This window comes from Malus domestica, chromosome 09 (genome assembly GCF_042453785.1).
Source record: "Malus domestica chromosome 09, GDT2T_hap1".
In the NCBI taxonomy this organism is placed as follows: Eukaryota; Viridiplantae; Streptophyta; class Magnoliopsida; order Rosales; family Rosaceae; genus Malus; species Malus domestica.
The window spans coordinates 2,414,787-2,433,073 of NC_091669.1; the positions used below are offsets into that span (position 1 = coordinate 2,414,787).

At 36.7% G+C, this 18,287-nt stretch overlaps 1 protein-coding gene across 2 annotated transcripts; it reads right to left on the reverse strand.

The window, feature by feature from the left end:
• Positions 1-7,475: 7,475 nt before the first annotated feature.
• On the reverse strand, positions 7,476-10,015 carry LOC103442294 (ferredoxin-thioredoxin reductase catalytic chain, chloroplastic-like). Of its 2 annotated transcripts, none has more exons than XR_011571337.1 (6): positions 9,657-10,015; positions 9,178-9,290; positions 8,561-8,740; positions 8,341-8,412; positions 7,843-7,903; positions 7,476-7,739 (listed from the first exon to the last, which is right to left on the reverse strand). XR_011571337.1 is itself a non-coding variant. In XM_008381073.4 (6 exons), exons 1-6 carry the CDS (start codon positions 9,754-9,756, stop codon positions 7,695-7,697), a joined length of 441 nt encoding a protein of 146 aa, XP_008379295.2. In that variant the 5' UTR covers positions 9,757-10,015; the 3' UTR covers positions 7,476-7,694. The 2 variants fall into 2 exon arrangements, 1 of the variants encoding a protein (XP_008379295.2); XM_008381073.4 differs by having other exon boundaries at positions 8,561-8,610.
• Between the last annotated feature and the right edge of the window lie 8,272 nt (positions 10,016-18,287).

Below are 18,287 nucleotides of genomic sequence, written 5' to 3' on the forward strand. Positions count from 1 at the left end.
ATTTTTCATATCTCTATATATTTCCATCGATCTTCGTAAGAGATAGATTGCATCCATGGTTAAGCGCCCTGGCATGAACCCGAATTGGTTGTCCGAGACCCGTGTATCTTGTCTCAGTCTATGCTTAATTACTCTCTCCCACAACTTCATTGTATGACTCATTAACTTAACACCCCTATAGTTCATGCAATTTTGTACATCGCCTTTATTCTTGTAGATAGGCACCAAAGTGCTTGTTCGCCACTCATTTGGCATCTTCTTCATTTTCAAAATCTTATTGAAAAGGTTTATGAGCCATGCTATACTCGTCTCTCCCAAGACTTTTCGCACTTTGATCTGTATATCATTTGGGCCCACTTATTTTCTCTACTTCATCTTTTTCAAAGTTACAACCACTTCTTCATTCCTAATTCAGCGGTAAAATGAGTAGTTTCTACACTCTTATGAGTTACTCAACTCCCCCAAAGAAGTACTTCTTTCATGTCTTTCATTGAAAAGATTATGAAAATAACCTCTCAATCTGTCTTTGACCCCGTTCTCTGAAGTAAGAACATTTCCATTCTCATCCTTGATGCACCTCACTTGGTTTAGGTCTCTTATCTTATTTTCCCTTGCTCAAGTTAGTTTATAGATATCTAACTCTCCTTTTTTGGTATCTAGTCGCTTATACATATCATCAAAAACCACTAGCTTCGCTTCTCTCACAGCTTTATTTGCCTCTTTCTATACATTTCACCATTTTAATCAGTTATATCCTTGTACAAGGCTTTACAACATTCCTTCTTAGCCTTAACCTTTGTTTGTACCTCCTCCTTCCACCACCAAGATTCCTTTTAGTATGGAGCAAAGCCCTTGGACTCTCCTAATACCCTTTTGCTACCTTTCAGATACAACTAGCCATGGAATCCCACATTTGACTAGCTTCCCCCTCTCTATCCCAAACGCATTGGGTGATTACTTTCTCGTTGAAAAATGGCTTGTTTTTCTCCTTTTAGATTCCACCATCTAGTCTTTGGGCACTCTAAGGTCTTGTTCTTTTTTCTCTCTCTTTTGATATGTACATCTATCACCAACAAGCAATGTTAATTAGCCAAGCTCTCTCTCGGTATAACTTTGCAATCCTTACAAGTTATATTGTAATATCCCACATCGCCCAGGGGAGTGATCCTTAAATGTATATTCTCATCCCTACCTAGCACGAGGCCTTTTGGGAGCTCATTGGCTTTGGGTTCCGTCGGAACTCCGAAGTTAAGCGAGAAGGAGGCCAGAGCACTCCCAAGATGGGTGACCCACTAGGAAGTTGCTCGTGAGTTCCCAAAAACAAAACCGTGAGGGTGTAGTCGGGGCCCAAAGCGGACAATATCGTGCTACGGTGGTGGAGTAGGCTCGGGAAGTGATCCGCGCCCGGGCCGGGATGTGACATATATGATCCCCCTTCCTCATTAGAAGAAAATCTATTTGTGTTTTTGAAGACCCACTCTTGTCGATGATCACATGTTTTTATCTCTTCTTAAAGAAGGTGTTGGCTAAGAAGAGATCGTATTCCATTGCAAAATCCAAGATGGCTTCCCCATCCTCGTTTCTTTCCCCAAAACCATGGCCACCATGAAAACCTCCATAGTTGCCTTGCATGTCTCTTTGCCCACATGCCATTTAAACCTCCTTCTATAAATACCTTCTCTGTCTGAGCGATTCCTTGCACCAAATCTCCAAGGTCTTCCCAAAATTTCTTCTTCAAACTCGTATCCAACCCTACTTGAGGTGCATATGCATTAATCACATTGATGAGTTCTTATCCTATTACAATCTTGATTGCCATAATTCTATCCCCTACCCTCTTGACATCTACAACATCTTGTGTGAAGGTCTTGTCCACGATGATGCCAACACCATTTCTTGTACTATTTGTGCCTAAATACCTTAAAACCCGAGTTTTCGAGATCATTTACCTTAAAACCAACCCACTTAGTTTCTTGGAGGCACATAATACTTATCTTCTCCTCACCATAACTTCCACTACTTCTATAAATTTTCCTATTAAGGTTCATATATTCTACATTCCTAAACGCATTCTACTCTCTTGAACTCTACTCTCATGTCCTAGCTTCTTCACCCTTCCCCGTCCAGTAAGGTCAAAATACTTCTTTAGCATGTCCTATGTAAAGTTGATGGGAGTAGATGTTTTCAAACAACTTTGAGTGGAGTTGTTCAAAATGAAGTTTTTATGGCCGCCTTGCTCATTTAGCACTGCATCCAGGCGCCGATGGAGATATAGCGACCCTTACTCACTTATCACTAAGGCTGGTTCGGTATGGGATCACAAACCTCAAATGGGATCCCAAATTACAAATCGATTTTTTTCGGGACAAGGTTTTGGAAACCAAAATTGAAACCGAAATTTAGGTATTCCTAAATTTCGGGATTCCTGAATTTTTTTTCAGGATTTTGGTATGGTTCAGGATTCATCGACCTCCCACCTTCCCTGCCAGCCCACACGGCCACACCTCATCCCAGATTCATCGACCTCCTTACCCCCATCTTCAAACCCTCTCATTCTTAGGCTTGTCTTTGTTGCCTTCGGGAGTTCGGAGGGCTTTGCAAAGTGCATTGAACAGAATCAGGTACTGATCATCATCAATGTATGAGCTTTTCCATGTCTTGCCAAACAAAATCACCATCAGAGGGCTACTCTGCTTTGCAGGCTTGCAGTGATAGATCTAATGTCATGGAAGAATGATTGGGTTCCTTAGACGAAGGCTACAATGGGTATGGTGTTTTGGGAAAGCAGGTTGCAGGTGTGGCTGCTTTAGAAGATTGAGAAAGCATTTGGAGGCCTTGGGCTTGCTTCTGCATTTGAGGACGTCGGTGGAACTGTAGAAGGGGAGAGATAGAGAGAGAGGGTTATTGGTTTCAAGAAATAAAAGAAAGAAGAAACCATTTGATGGTTTCGATGGTTTCTTATCTGGTAGTTTCAAGAAATAAGAATAAAGAAAGAAGAAACCATGATGGTTTCAAGAAATAAGAACCAAGATGGCAAACAATGAAACAAAGAAAGAATAAAAAAGGGAAAAGGTAGTGAAGAAAAGTTATTGGCCGGAGGAACGGCTTGGTGGGTTGATTAAAATATATGTATATATCGGTTTGGGATTCCCGAAAAAAGAAAAATGTGAAACCGATTCCCGTACTGAACGGTTCGGGATCGGTACCAAATTTTCGAGATTTTCGGTTCGGGGTTTTTTCGGTTTGGGATCGGGATTTTTTCGGTATGATTCGAGATTTTGGGATTTTTTTTCTAGCCCTCACTTATAGGTGACAACCTAACTTTAGCGTAATTTCGTTTATGATTCATCATCATAAGAATTCAACGAAAGATAGGAGTGCCGGCTGTCGACTACCTGATAATATCCCATTTCTCCTTTATCCGGGCTTGAGACTGATAATGTAAGATAAACTTACACACGTATAGTTGCTTTGAAGCTTGATTAATGAGGAAAATTACACAATTTGGATAATTGCATCCATCCCATTCTTCCTCACAGATTCAATTGGCGCAGAAAAAACACAGAAACAAGAGTTTCCCCAAAAAAAAAAAAAAAAAAAAGAAACAGAAACAAGAAGGTATGCAAAGAAGAAGAATTTACCTAACCAGAGCGATGATGGTGACCCTGGAATTCGACATTTTTGAAAGTCAAATTCCTCAATTAATTTCAAGCCTGGAATTCGACATTTTTGAAAGTCAAATTCCTCAATTAATTTCAAAGATCCGAGAAGAAGAAAAGGAAAAGCAAAACCCTAATTTCAATCTCTCTTTCTCTAACGCTGCAGTGCAGATGCTGCGTTTTGCAAAAGAAAAGGTACCATCATCCATTCCATCGATGCTGCGTTGTCCTTGCGCGGAGTTGGCAGTTGCCACCCGGTCAACTCAATCTCCTGGGATGGCCCCAAGATATTCCCGCGGACCCACCGCCTTTCAAGCAAACTTATTTAGAGATTAATATAATTCAGGCCCATTGCACAACTATAGTTTATGTCAACTAAATTACGTAGGAATTAATTCTACATAAAAATTACGCAATGGCATAATGTTAAATGTCAATTACTATATTAAAAAGTTTACAGAAAAATATAAAAATGTTATATTTTTATCCAAAACTGTAAACTATTATTAAGTCACGACTTTTAATCAATTTTATGAAGTCTCAAAAATCATCATAAATTTGCAAAAATTAAAAGTTAAAAATGCGCATGGCGTTTTTGCCGCAATTACGAACAACTATAATGTCTATACATTTAGGTGCGGGTTTAATTTCCAAGGATTCCTTCCTCTTAATATTCAACTATTTAACTCACTATTATTATCATTTGTAAAAATAAAAAAAAAATAAAAAATAAAAACAAAAGTTTTAAAAAGCACCAATAGGTGTTGATTATCTATTCTAAAATTGAGGAGGGATTTGACTGTAGCTTAGCTACATTCAAGTGATTGACACTTGATTTTGCTTTATTTACACCATTACCATCATATATGTGACTCGGTTGGAGGGTAATTATAAAAAGTTAGGAGGGTAATTTTGTTTCTGACCAGCTTTCATATATTTACAGTTTGGCCATTTTTGTTGTGAGATGGGCCCTCGATTTTGCATGATTTACATTTTTTCCATTGTCAACAAGCATGGGTTGCAGACAAGGTATTAAATATCAGTAATATCGGAAATATCGGTAGTCCAAAAACACGGAAATATCGATGGAAATATCATGATATTATCGATATCAATAAAAATAATATGGAAACCACGGAAATTGTAAGAAAAACTTGGAAATTTTTATTGAAACTTTGCAGGATGTTTGTTTAGTCAATTATCTATTAGTTTATCACAAAAAATTGGAAGGAAATGCATTGCATGATGGATTTAACTAATTTAAGTTGATTATATAGCGAGTTGGCAAACATTGTGAGTGTAGAAAATATGTAGTAATTAATGAAAGAAGTTTAAACACACCATAATCATTTATATATAATGAATTAGTACAATATTGGGAGGTTTTATTTAGGATATTAAAAAAAAAAAAAGAAGTGAATAAAATGATGAATTTGACACTTTAAATTTCTTACGCATAAGCATGCGTCTAGGCGTTGAAGTTCCAAATTATAGTATATCAATTAACGATTGAAAATCAATACGTTGAATAAGACTAAACTTTAATTTGGATGCCGATTATGTTTTTTCAAGTTTATATAAAGTAAAAGAATTGAATTTTGGAAGCCAAGAGTGTGTCAATTGTTTTATAATTCGTCCGAATACATATATCAGGTTGCTACTTAACGTAATTTGAAAGTATATCTAGTGCAAGGACTTGTCTTTTTTTGTTGATAAGCAAAGGGTTTGTAGCTTTTTTTGCTAAGCAGTAGAACATATTATATTTGTTTAATCTTTAGCATTTGATGGTTGTCCACAAATATAGGATAGAATGCCCCAAATTAGATCTGGCTATAGGATAGAATGCCCCAAATTAGATCTGGCTCTTACCTAGTTGGAGTCACAAGTTCACATGTACCAGCCCTTGCGGCAAAACGTTTTGGTTTCTGTTATTGCTAGAGTCCCACATCGCCCATGCGAGGGCAGTAAGCAAGCAAACAGGCCTATAAAACCCACATTCCCAAGCTGAGAAAAGCATGCCTTGCTTGGCCTTTGGGCTATGATCAAGTGTAGTATGTGTTGAGACTTCTCAGCATTTTTAAGTATTTTTGGGTTTTATCTCGCGATATTATCGATAATATCAGGATATATTGCCCAAATAATGCATTAAAATACTGATAATATCGTTTTTCGATATTATCGCGATAATATCGACAAAAATGTCGATATATTGACGATAATGAAGTGGTTGAGTATGAAAATATCGTCCTAAAAAAAAATATATTATCGGCGAAATATCGCCGATAATATCGATATTTAAAACCTTGGTTGCAGAGACAGAGAGGGAGATAGGTGTGGGATGGCAAAGAGGGGAGGGGAAGGGAGGGAGTAGGATTCTCTTCCTTCTTTTTTTCCCCTCTCCTTCCCTTCCCTCCTATTTGAACAATCACGGTTAAGTCACGTTAACATCTTATATTAATTTTACATAAAAAGAGAATGTGAGAGGAGGAGAAAGAAGGAGATGGAAAGAGAAGAAAAGAGAATCCTACTCCGAGGAAGAGGGAGGAGTGAGGCTGCCTAAAAAAGGAGGTAGGGTTGATTTTTTCCTCCTCAAATCAAGGGTTGGTGTCGGGATTGAGGTGTCAAAATTGCCACTAGAAGCCTAAATTAATGGGTAGATGTCTGTGACTGAGAGATTGAGAGATTGAGATGAATGGGAAAGACAGACAGAGACACACCCATTTGGCCTTCATTTCCCCTTTCCCAAACCCTAGCAGCCACAACACCAACTCGACGATCCTCCAGAACCCCAAAAATGAGCCCATCTCTGCAATAGCACCTAGGATATTTAACATTGTTTTCTTTTCCATGTAGTTTTTCTCATGTTTAACATCTGCTTTTGTTTATGCATTTGATTCAAGAGCTATTTTTATTGGTGTTAATTTTGGGTTGCATATCCACAAACTAACCCAGTTAATTTTCTTAGTGTTGATGTACAAGGAGAACTCTCATTGCATCAACTTGAACAAACATTCTTCTACTTAGTTGCTAAGCCTGTTACTTTTTATGCTCTATTTTCCTTCTCCATTTCCAGTTGAATGGATTGGTTAAAATGTTTAACTATATAACTTTCTTTTGCATGATCCTATACTATATATCTCTGTTGTTGCACTAGATTTAACCTTTGTTGCTGACTAATGTTTGATGGTGAACTATGCAATGCTTTTATTGAAGAGTTCCTGAACTGGGACATGGCATGGGCTTTGCCTGCATTATATGTCACACTTATGAGATTAGGGTTCTAGCGGTGAGGGTAAGACCAGTAATTTAGTTTTGTTTGAATAACGAGATATATGCTTTATTTCGTAATTGGTTGTTGATGTCTTGGGAAGATTGATCAAGTAAGACAATTATGCGTAGTTTTGTAGACTGGTTTTTTCTTTATTGAACATTAGCATGTAAATATATAGTGATATGGATGAGAATATATTTTAATACATTTCACATGTTTAACACAGTTTTAAAACCCGCAGCATTACGTGGGCTCAATTTCTAGTGACAAACTATATTTGTCCTGTCTCAGGAACACATCCAAGTGAACGTTGGTTTGAAGCACAAAAGCTATGTGGCAAAGCTTCATTTGGTTTTGTGGATAAGGCAAAGTTATATTACAAGAAAAGAATGCTGGGGTTCATGAGAATACGGCAAAGTCTAGGGGCTGCACCATAATTCTAGAACCAGTGTGTATCCCAGAAAAAAAATAAAATAAAAAAAAAGAAAAAAAAGAAAAGGAAAGCGTGATTTCGCACACACTTTTCCTTTTCTGCACCTTCCGAGTTAATATTGAACCATTAGAGGGTTAATTTTGATTGAATAAAACAAAAGATCATCAAGGAGAAAAAGAGTACGGAAATTATTTCTCTCGAAAAATTGGATTCAAAAGATGAGCCCTCTTTTTTTTTTTTTTTTTTTTTTTTTTTTTTTTTTTTTTTTTTTTTTTTGCAAATACAGAAGTGGACTGTTTACACATAACTTACAATACACACTCAAAGCTTGTTACATGTTTGCTGTCGATTCTCTGATCTCTTCCAAGGAGATGGTCTGCAATGCATAAGAATTATTGAGGTAAGTAATTAGGTTATAAAATACCGTAACCGAAGAACACGACTACATAAGATTTCTCAAAGAATGATGCATAAATTACCTGTTCCGGTCCGGCAAAATCATTGTCAGGAGTGAGAAAGAGCATGCAGTGGCATTCCTTCCTGCCAACACCGATTTACAGTTTTCATAAGAACCAACCAGGTTTACATGTGTACACATCTCATTTTCATATAACGATCGTTTGAGTTCAAATGTTAGAGCTAAAGTGAGTTGATAAGCTTGTGACTGTCAAGCTGGATTGAGACTTGCAGCAACTATTCGTGTTTCGCTGGAAATTTCCAAGTAGATTTTGTTTCTTATTATATTTTTAGCCCTTAAAAATATCTAACATAAAGCCTACTTACCTTCGATTTGAATGTCTGAGCACCAAAAATGTAATGCTGCTAAAGATTTACCAATATATCATAATCTAGCACGGGTTTTAAGTTTTAACACTACTTTTCTGTTAGGTATACAAATTTACAAACAAATGAAATCGAAACTGTAGAGAAAAACTATTTGATATACTAATCTTATAAAATTATGAAACGATACAAACCTCTCTCTCATGGGAACACATGGGCAGTTCCAAAAGCCTTGGCCTGCCTCGGCAGGTTTATCATCATAATGCCTGCAACACAACAAGTTCAGACTTGGAAAGTACAATATGACATGAATATGAATCAAGTTTGACACTGGTAAGGTGTTTGAGGCATAGGGCAAAGTAAGAACACCATAGACTCATGGTCAAGAAAAACTATCAAAGAACAGATGCTTACCGACAAGGGCAGAGTGGTGCGCCCAACGAATCTTTATGGTCTGCCAATCCCTGTTGAAGTTCCAGGATGAGTTTCTCTCACATATATCATCGTATAAATACAGTTTAAGCAACTGCAACGACGATAATGAAGGATCCAAATATACATAATCTCAGGATGCCATATCCATCTGTAAGCGATCTTTTTGCCCCAAATAAAATCTCTTAGAATTGTGACAAAATGATAAAGAACTACAGCAGCAAGAAACTGAACTGAAGAATTATGCATATGGGGTTCGATTGGAGGGAATAATTTAAAGGTGTTTCATATTCTATAGGATCTAGGGGGTCAGGGTACATGTTCTTTACTGTTCCAACCCACAGTGGAAGGCTGGAAGCTCATGAAGTAATCGGTTTTGAAGCCTGATTATTTTCAATATGAATCCCAATCGAAAGAATCAATGACTTCTTCATCGGAATGCTAACTAAAAGATTATTTCTCGAGTTGAGTCATTCAAGCATACAACGACAACGAAACTACTACGACAGTTTCATTTTTTTTAATTTTATTAGATAGACAGTTCCAATTAAGCATACAACAATACAAGTAAAATATCCAACAAGTAAATTAAAACACACCTTGATAACAACAGAAGTAACTCCCTTATCGACACAGAAATATGTTCCGGACTTGCGAGCATACTGCTCAGAGAACTTCCTCATGATTTCAACAGACTTATCTGACGGCTCCGCTGCCAGAAAACACATAAAATTTAAACTATCCATTAATGCAACATTCACGAGCTAGATTCTGACTGAAGCTGAAAAATATCAAAAAGTCACGAGCTTTGCAATCAAACAACAAAATTATGAAATCCCAAACTCTAATTGAAGCCGAAAAATGTCTAAAATCTATGCTCCCTCAAGGTTCAAGTCTGCTAATCAAGCAAGTTTGTTTGTTTTTTTTTTTTTTTTGTTAATTTGGCATCGCATCTAATCTAAGAACGCTCAATTGGTGCTGTAAATCTGAAGGCTCACGAATTATAAACTCAATAAATTAAAATACAAAAAAAATGAAAAAAAAAAAAAGAAGATTAAGAAGTTGAAGAATTGCTAACCTTTAGCTCGGATTACAGGGCGGCGCGTGGAGCGGTTGAGAGGAGAAACGAAGGACGAAATGCCGGCGGCGAACGACGGAGCTTGGAGTTGCGGAGTCATGGCCTCTGAGACTGATGAGAGAGTGGACCGCTGTGAAATTAAATTATTTTTTCTGGGTAATAATCCGTTCGCTTATATAATTTCTGGGGGTTTTAGTTTTGGAATTTTGGGGATTTATGATTTAATTTTTGGAGGGTTTTGGTAATTGGGATTTAATAGAGTTGTGGTAGGAGGAGCCGTTGCCCGCCACACGTTGTGAATATCGGTTAAGGAAACACCCCAACCACTCGGTCCGCTCGCCGCCTCAACCAACGAATCCAATCCCCTTCCCTTCTTTTCCTTATATTATAGGCCTTGGCCCTTTTCCCTTCTCGGTTTATCGGCCCAACCCATTTATATCTGGGGGAATTTATCAATTCTGACCTCATATTGCTAATTGGTTTTATGATGGAACCTCAACTTACTTTATGATATCAGAGCATGTTGTCTCATATGTGAAGCTCAATGGCCGCACGTGCTCCATTTCACCCGATTTGTGTTGTCCACATGTTAAGATTGAAAATTCATCACATGTGAGGGGACGTGTTGAGAGTGAATTCTACATCGGAGAAGGAATGGACCTTGTACTTGAAGTAGTTGGACTACTCTCCATATTGGCAATTAGTTTGGTAGTACCTTTGTTGGCGGTTTGAGTAAAGTCACATTGCGAGTAGTCGTAATTAAGTTTGAACTCCTTATTCATGAAAAGTATTCAAACTTGAGGCCTCTAACATACAAGTAGAGAGAATTATTGCTAAACCAGGGCGCAAGTGGCATAAAATGCAATCTTTAATCTTCAAACAAATTGGAGTGAATAATGGTGTGAATTGAACTCAGATTTTACATCCGACTTCAGTCCTGCTGTGCCGGAAAATAAGATTTTCCGTCCACAGCCGAAAAGAAAGGTATGAACAAGTCTTAAGAGCTTGATATACATGGCTTGCATTTACCAAAGCCAATAGCCTTAGCCAATAAGTTGCCTACTTGATTTTCTAAAGTGTGAGACCGTTGTCCAATTTCATGAGTCGAGTTTCTTCTCTACTACGAGCACCAAACATGTACCACATGAAATAATTCAATTTGATTGAAATACATAGTCTTGTCGTTGCCCAGCTAATTGCCAAACGGGGCCAAAAGAAGTGTTGGCAGAACCAGAACCATTAGCTAGCTAGGGCAAGCAGTGGCGGAGTCAGCATGGGGTTATTGGTTGTTCTTGACCCCAATAACTTTAAAAACCCCATATGTATTTGTTTGTATATTGTATTTGATTCCCATAAACAGTTATGACAAACTAAATTACAATTTCCTCTTCCTACTTCTTCTATTTTATTCTATCACATTTGTCTTCCCTTTATCTCTTCTTGTATGAAATACTTTAGTTGAAAAGGTTTGACAGTCTTCAACAACAGTGTCCTACATCTACCCTCAACAAGCCTCTACTAGTAATTGTAGTTGTCGACATATGTTGGCATAAACTTTCGGCATATGTTTACAGAAATTGGCAGGTGTCTACTAGGTGCTCAATGAAATGCCCAATGAAGCTTTTTGGTTGATATTATGATCTCATTATTTAAAAAATTTGGCTACGCCACTAAGGGCAAGGCATAATTTCATTGAGAAATTCTTGAGTGAAGCAAACCCTATACAGTACTTTCTCCATTTCATCTGTATTCTATATTAATTATATATGTAATCTCGATATCTCTGTTAATCTACACTGTCAAACAAAGGTAGAAAAAAGATCACCATGACCAGCTCTCTCTCTCTCTCTCTTACAGTACTTTCTCCATTTCATCTGTATTCTATATTAATTATATATGTAATCTCGATATCTCTGTTAATCTGCACTGTCAAACAAAGTGGAAAAAAGATCACCATGACCAACTCTGTCTCTGTCTCTGTCTCTCTCTCTCTCTCTCTCTCTCTCTCTCTTCCCAAACTAGCTAATATAAGCACTTCAAGAGAGCATAATATACACAAGAAGGGTAGGAGCACAACATTTTGAAGTTTCACATGCATACACAAGAAGGGTAGGAGCACAACATTTTGAAGTTTCACACGTGGGAATATGGAGAATAACTCAATCTTTTATAAATCCTTACATGGATTAATCTTTCACTGGTGTCGGATTTTGTCTTCGTATTCTCACACGCCCCTTATGTGAAACTTTGTCTTCACAATCTCATACACTCCATTTTCAAGTCTAACACGTAAACAACACAAACATGGTGATATAGAGGCCATACTTTAAGATTCACATGTGAGACAACATGCTCTGATACCATGAAGAAAGTTGAAATTCCACCATAAAACCAAATAAAAATAAGGAAAACTAATGAAAATGGTTTGAAAACTTTGAGTATTAACGATAAGGACAAAATAAAAGGTAAAGTGAATAGTACCATGATTGACTTTTTAGAGTAAAAATGTGATTTTTCGTTAAAATGAACAATACCGCGGATTTTTCGTTAAAACTCGCATAAAAATATGGAGAATAATTCAATTTCTTATAAGGTAAAATTTATCCCTCACCGATGTGAGACTTTATCCTCACACTTTATCCTCACATTCTCTCACAAGTACATCACCCATATCTGACAAAATGTACACAGCATTCATATAATTTGGGTAAAAGAACAAGATTTTCTTACTTCGCAACCTGGACAGATCGATGAGATTCCCAGCTTAAAGTGCATGTTGTTTTATATGTTCATGTAAAAATCAAGTGCACACTTAATTTCAGCAATACTTAGGGATTAATTTTAGATGAAAATTATTATTTTCCAAAACCAGTACATGTTATAGGCTAAATACAAATAATTTTTTCCACCAGAAAAAATTATACAATGACTTCCATTCCATCATGAATTTTGAAACATAGATAAATTGATCCACATATAATTAATAGTTCTGATCATTGCAACAGGATAATCGAGAGAGAGAGAGAGAGAGGAGTTTCTTACTTAAACAGTAACTTGAGTCTTGATAACTAACAGACAAGACCAGGAACGGAAAACCCTCTATCTTTAAAGCTAAAACACATGATCTAAAGTTGTTCACACAAATAAAGTATGTAAAGAAACAGGTTGCAAGAACATGAAAATTTGAGATTTGCTTGCTTTGATACAACACACTAGCAATAGCAAATCGTCGTCGTCGGACCACGATGCTTGATTCCCCAAAAGCAACAAAGACTTGGACAGAATCTTTGAAATATATCAAGGAGAGGAGAGAGAGACTCATCATACTCTTTCACTTTCTCTCACCAAGGAGTGAGAAAGGTAGTAGCTATAGCTGAGCTGAGCTAGGGTTTCAGCTGGCCGCTCGAAATCATGATGAGAAAGTTTTCTTTTCTCTTTGGGTCGTCGCTTCTTCTTCTTCTTCTTTTTTGTTGGTGATAATATTAAGGACAATGATGATGCTGCTTTTGTGGTGGGGTGGTTGAAGGAGGTGATGAAGTTGCAGGAGGGGATGGTGTGGTAGCAATGATGGCGATAAAGAAGGTAAGGAGAGGACATCATGATTGCTGTTTGGCTTCTGGCCTTGAAAGAAAGGCAAAGAAAATGTCTAGGTTTTTTGTGCCTCTCTCTCTCTCTCATCTGACACATATGCTTAGAGGGTAGAGAGAGATTGTGTGTGAGTGATGATGACATCCATTGATCAGGCCAAACCCTAGCTACTTTTCATCTGAACTCAAGGCGGGTACGTGTCAACGAAAATCCTCATTTTCATCTCTTTATTTTAAAGCCACTATATGCATTATTGAACTATTTGATAACCCTTTTAATTTTTAATATTTTTAAAAAACTTAAAACTAAAAATTTTGTTTAAAATTAATTTCAGTTTAATTAATAAATAAATAAAAATTAAAAGACAAATTCTAAAAACTAAAAAGGATAGTTTGTAATTTTTTTGTTTTTAGTTTCTTTTTTAAATTAAATATAATTAACGAATCATATGACTAGTATAATATCTAATCTAATAAAATCTATCGTTTAACAAAAAATAAAACATTTTAATTTTTCAATAAAATAAAACTGAAATTAAAAACAAAATAATTATTAAAAAAGAGAGTTTGTATTGTTTTCTTTGGTACAATGGATGGTTTCTCAGCCAACTTTGTAAGTGTCGTCTCACCTAGCCGGAGTCTAGCAGATTAGACGGATGCTTATGCAAGTTTAAGTGTTATTTCTTAATTTTTAAATACTAATTAATTCAGGCAACAATTAGTCACCTAATGCCTATGAGCTGCTAAACGAAGATTTTTATAACAGTGTCTAGAAGTTATATTAGGCTATCCAAATGTTAAAATGCAAAAGTTGATTCAGGTTTTTAAACCATAAAAACTAATATTGATTAATTATTGAACTTAGGAGTTAGGGCGGGTGGAACATTTGGAGCCACATATCTTTGACTTTGACTGGCTTGATAATGCCAGGTTACCCGTCATTACTTAAAGCTTAAAACATCCAAACACATCCGTAATCCACTTTCACAGACCTTAACATTATCAATAATGTTATTCATACTATGTTTTTATACTATATTTTTATATCATTTTAGATGACATCTGATGTGGATAGCCACATCATTTGAAAAATTTACAAAATCCAAGGAAATAAAGAAGAAAGACGTATACTACAATTATTATTTAATTAACTAGTTTTTCTTAATTATTATTTTATTAAATAATGAATTAAATTTAAAATTTTGATTAATTCAAATGATATGACTATCTATATCAAATGTCATCTAAAATGATATGAACTAAACATTATTTTTTCGATATCGACAGAGAAACAAAACGCATGCTTCTAGGCAATGGCTGGTGGGGCCTGTAGTGTCAGGACATTCTCCAAATAAAGCATCGTGGGTTCCACTTCCACACAAGTGGAAAAAGGAAAAAGACTTAAATGTGCGAAAGATTTATATGAGACGAGTAACATCTCGAGGTAACGACGGAATATCAAAAAATTTTAACTTTCAATACGACAACTTAGGTTGGAAACACTGTCGCATTAACATCCTGTTTTAGGAAAGAGATCATCTTCGGATCTCTTTCACCAAAGTTATCAAGTTCATTTATCCGAATTTTTAAAATTTAATCTAACGGTTAAAATTATTATAAATTTTTAAGGGACCTTTATTTGTAGCCGTTAAATCAAATTTTAAATTTCCGAATGAGTGAACTTAGTGACTTTGGTAGGAAAGATCCGAAGAGAATCTCTTTCGCATGCTTTATGCATGTTCTCAAAATGAGGAGTTTTGGTTGGACAATACCTAAAGGGAAAATGTCGGTTTTTCTCATTCCTTAAAACGACTTTACCATTACATGACGTTCTGATCAACTCATGTTATTGTTTCTGAACCTCAACTCAACCAGCTCTCAGGACTTGCAGCGTAAAACTTCGGCCACTGGATGTAATGTGTCGACGGAGTGCGTGCATTTCTTCTTGCAGCAATAAATCAATCTATGTACAGAGGTTGTTCACCATTCCAGAGTCATCATCTCAATTCCTGGAATTTGAGATACCAAACCTCACACTCGTCGATGATCATGGGCTTCAGTGACTTCTATGTACACAGTGAGTGCACGTGCACGTGCACGCATACTACCATAGGCAATGATCAAGGGATAGATGATACCAATGGTACCTTTTGGCAGAAGCTAAGATTCCAACCTAAGAAGCTGCATCTTTGTCTTCACGAAACTTGAATCCGCACTCAAGTCTTATTGCCGCCAGGAGTTCGGGAGACACAACACCCTGAGAAGAAGCCTTTTTCCCTGTGTTAATTCCGTTCCTATCATTAAGGCCGGGATAATCTCCTGCGCCCCAACCCCTGTAAAGTACAACTTTGCTAGGCTCGTGGGAAACTAAGACTGCACCTGTTGCTTGCTATAAGAGAGACAGAAAGAGAGAGATCAACCAATTTATAATGTAAGAAAAAATAAAAAAGGAGGGGATAAGAGAAATAGAAGGAACTTGGGCGTGCAGACCTCGAGTTTGAAAACCACTTCCCAGGCCAGTTCCTTTTGCTATGCCTTTGACGTTCACTATGGCAAGAGGGTGCTTCTCAAAGTGCTGCTTGATTGTCTTAGCAACACCAGTAACAATATTGTTCTTTCCTAAAAGGTGATAACAGAAGCTAAATGCTTAAAGTTTCTTACCAAATAAACAACCGTTTTAGCATAATGGTAGATGAACAATAAGAGGTAAACCAGAAAACTTAATTTGGATATAAAATTACCAACTGTAATCACAGGGCGATTTTTCATCTTGAGGGCTTGTTTTCGCAGAAGAAGCCTCTCATTGTTGGAAAGATGCACTGTTCACGGGGGCTTCTCGTTAAAATTCTTTCTTGCCAATACTGGGACTGACGGTCTGATTCACTATTGCCAGAAATGCAACGCTGTTTGCCAACAGTTGCTGAACAGCTCGAACCGTTTGACTGAATTAACAACATAAGAAGTTTCCGAAAAGGATATAGAATATAAACATGCATAGGACTTCATGGTAACTGTTATTACCGAGACAGATGTAGAGACGGGGACTCCCTCTTCTCCATTAACATCATCGAACAAATTTGCAACCGTTTGACTTATAGCTGGTTCATTTGAAGATACTGGATCAACTTTACCATTTTCATCCTCACCACAGATCGAAGAAGATGTAATCGCCATATTTTGTTTTGTGGCTAGCTGACCATTTACTACAGTGCCCGTGTCATCTTCCAATTTCACGGGAGTCACATGAGCTTCTTGTTTGTCTCTAGCCTTGACAAATACAATGTACGCTATTTCAGATATCGCTTCTGAAGCTGCAGAAGATACCAAGGAGGTACTAAATATAAACATGCATATGACTATGATAATTGATATTACCATAACATCTTCGGCAAAAGATGTAAATAAGTCTTCAACTTCTCCATCTATATCCTTGAGCGAATTTGCACATCTTTCGTATGTAACTGATTCATTTGAAGATCCAGTCACGACTGTACCAGTTTCATCCTCTTTATTTGTAACAGATTCATTTGAAGATCCTGGCTCAACTTTTCCATGTTCATCCTCTTCAAAACTGTTAAGTTTAGCTCATGTTATACTTAATTTGGTTTGAAGGGCATGGAAGTATATAAACATAAGATAGCTCACCAATTGAGTTCTTGATTCGTTAACCGAGGGCGTATTTTCTGCATCCCTTGTCTTTATCCTAGTTCAAGTAAACATAGCACAATTTGCCTCACTTTGCCGAGAACAACAGACATAGATTTTTGAAAGAAAATGATAAAACAGAAACATAGAAACCCAGCACAACTCACCAACTGAAACTTCAATTCATCTATGTTTTCGTTAAGCCTTAAAACATGAAGTTTCAAGGACTGCATGTCAAAGCAGGAAACAAACAAAGAGGAATCAGATGAAGTGGATATGAGATTGGGGAAGGCTCAAAACAGAAAGTAATTACACAAATTAGTATGTATTATTTTTCCACAAAATAAACAAGTCTAGATTGAGACAAGATCCTTGACATAATGGATTCCATGGCAGTGAAACTAGGTGTATTTATAACATGTTTCCAACCAAAAGCACCATTATCATCAGGTTTCAGGGGAGATGAGTTAAATTACGTAACTTGATATTTTAAATGATGGAATTAGGTCACTCGTCGTTAATTCAGCGTTTTAAGTTTTCCGCCAGAGTGCATAGGCATCTGCTTAGGTTTTATCAAACTAAACATGGTAAATACCAAAAACATATATGACAATATTTGATAATTTCTTATTTATTCATTAATCTCCAAAGTGGAGTATAAATAGGAGTTACAATTGGTATTACATATATACTTCACCAATGTGGGACAATAAACTCCTATTTACACTTTAACTAATATATAACTCGCAACATTTCCCCTCAAGTTGGTGCAAAGATGTCACGCATGCCCAACTTGTCAAGCGAGTTGGAAAACACACTATTAGACACAGCCTTAGTAAGAACATCAGCAAGTTGATCTTCATACCCCACAAACGGAAACATAATAATTCCAGCATCCAACTTTTTCTTGATGAAATGTCGATCAATCTCCACATGTTTTGTTCGATCATATTGCACTAGATTATGAGCAATCTCAATAGCAACCTTGTTATCACAATGAAGTTTCATAGCACCTTTGAGTTTAAACCCAAGATCTCTCAACAGTTTTTTCAACCACAACAACTCACATACACCATGAGATACCACGAAACTCAGCTTTTGCACTTGACCTAGCCACCACTTTTTGTTTCTTGCTTCTCCAAGTAACTAAATTACCACCCACAAACGTAAAGTATTCAAATGTAGATCACCGATCAGTGATGGAACCTGCCCAATCTGCATTTGTATATCCTTCAACATTCAAATGACCATTGTTGGAGAAAACCAAGCCTCTTTCAGGAGCCTTCAAAATATGGGTTACTGCATCCATATGAGGTTCACTAGGTAAGTGCATAAACTGACTTACCACACTAACTGCATAAGCAATGTCAGGACGAGTGTGAGACAAATAAATTAATCT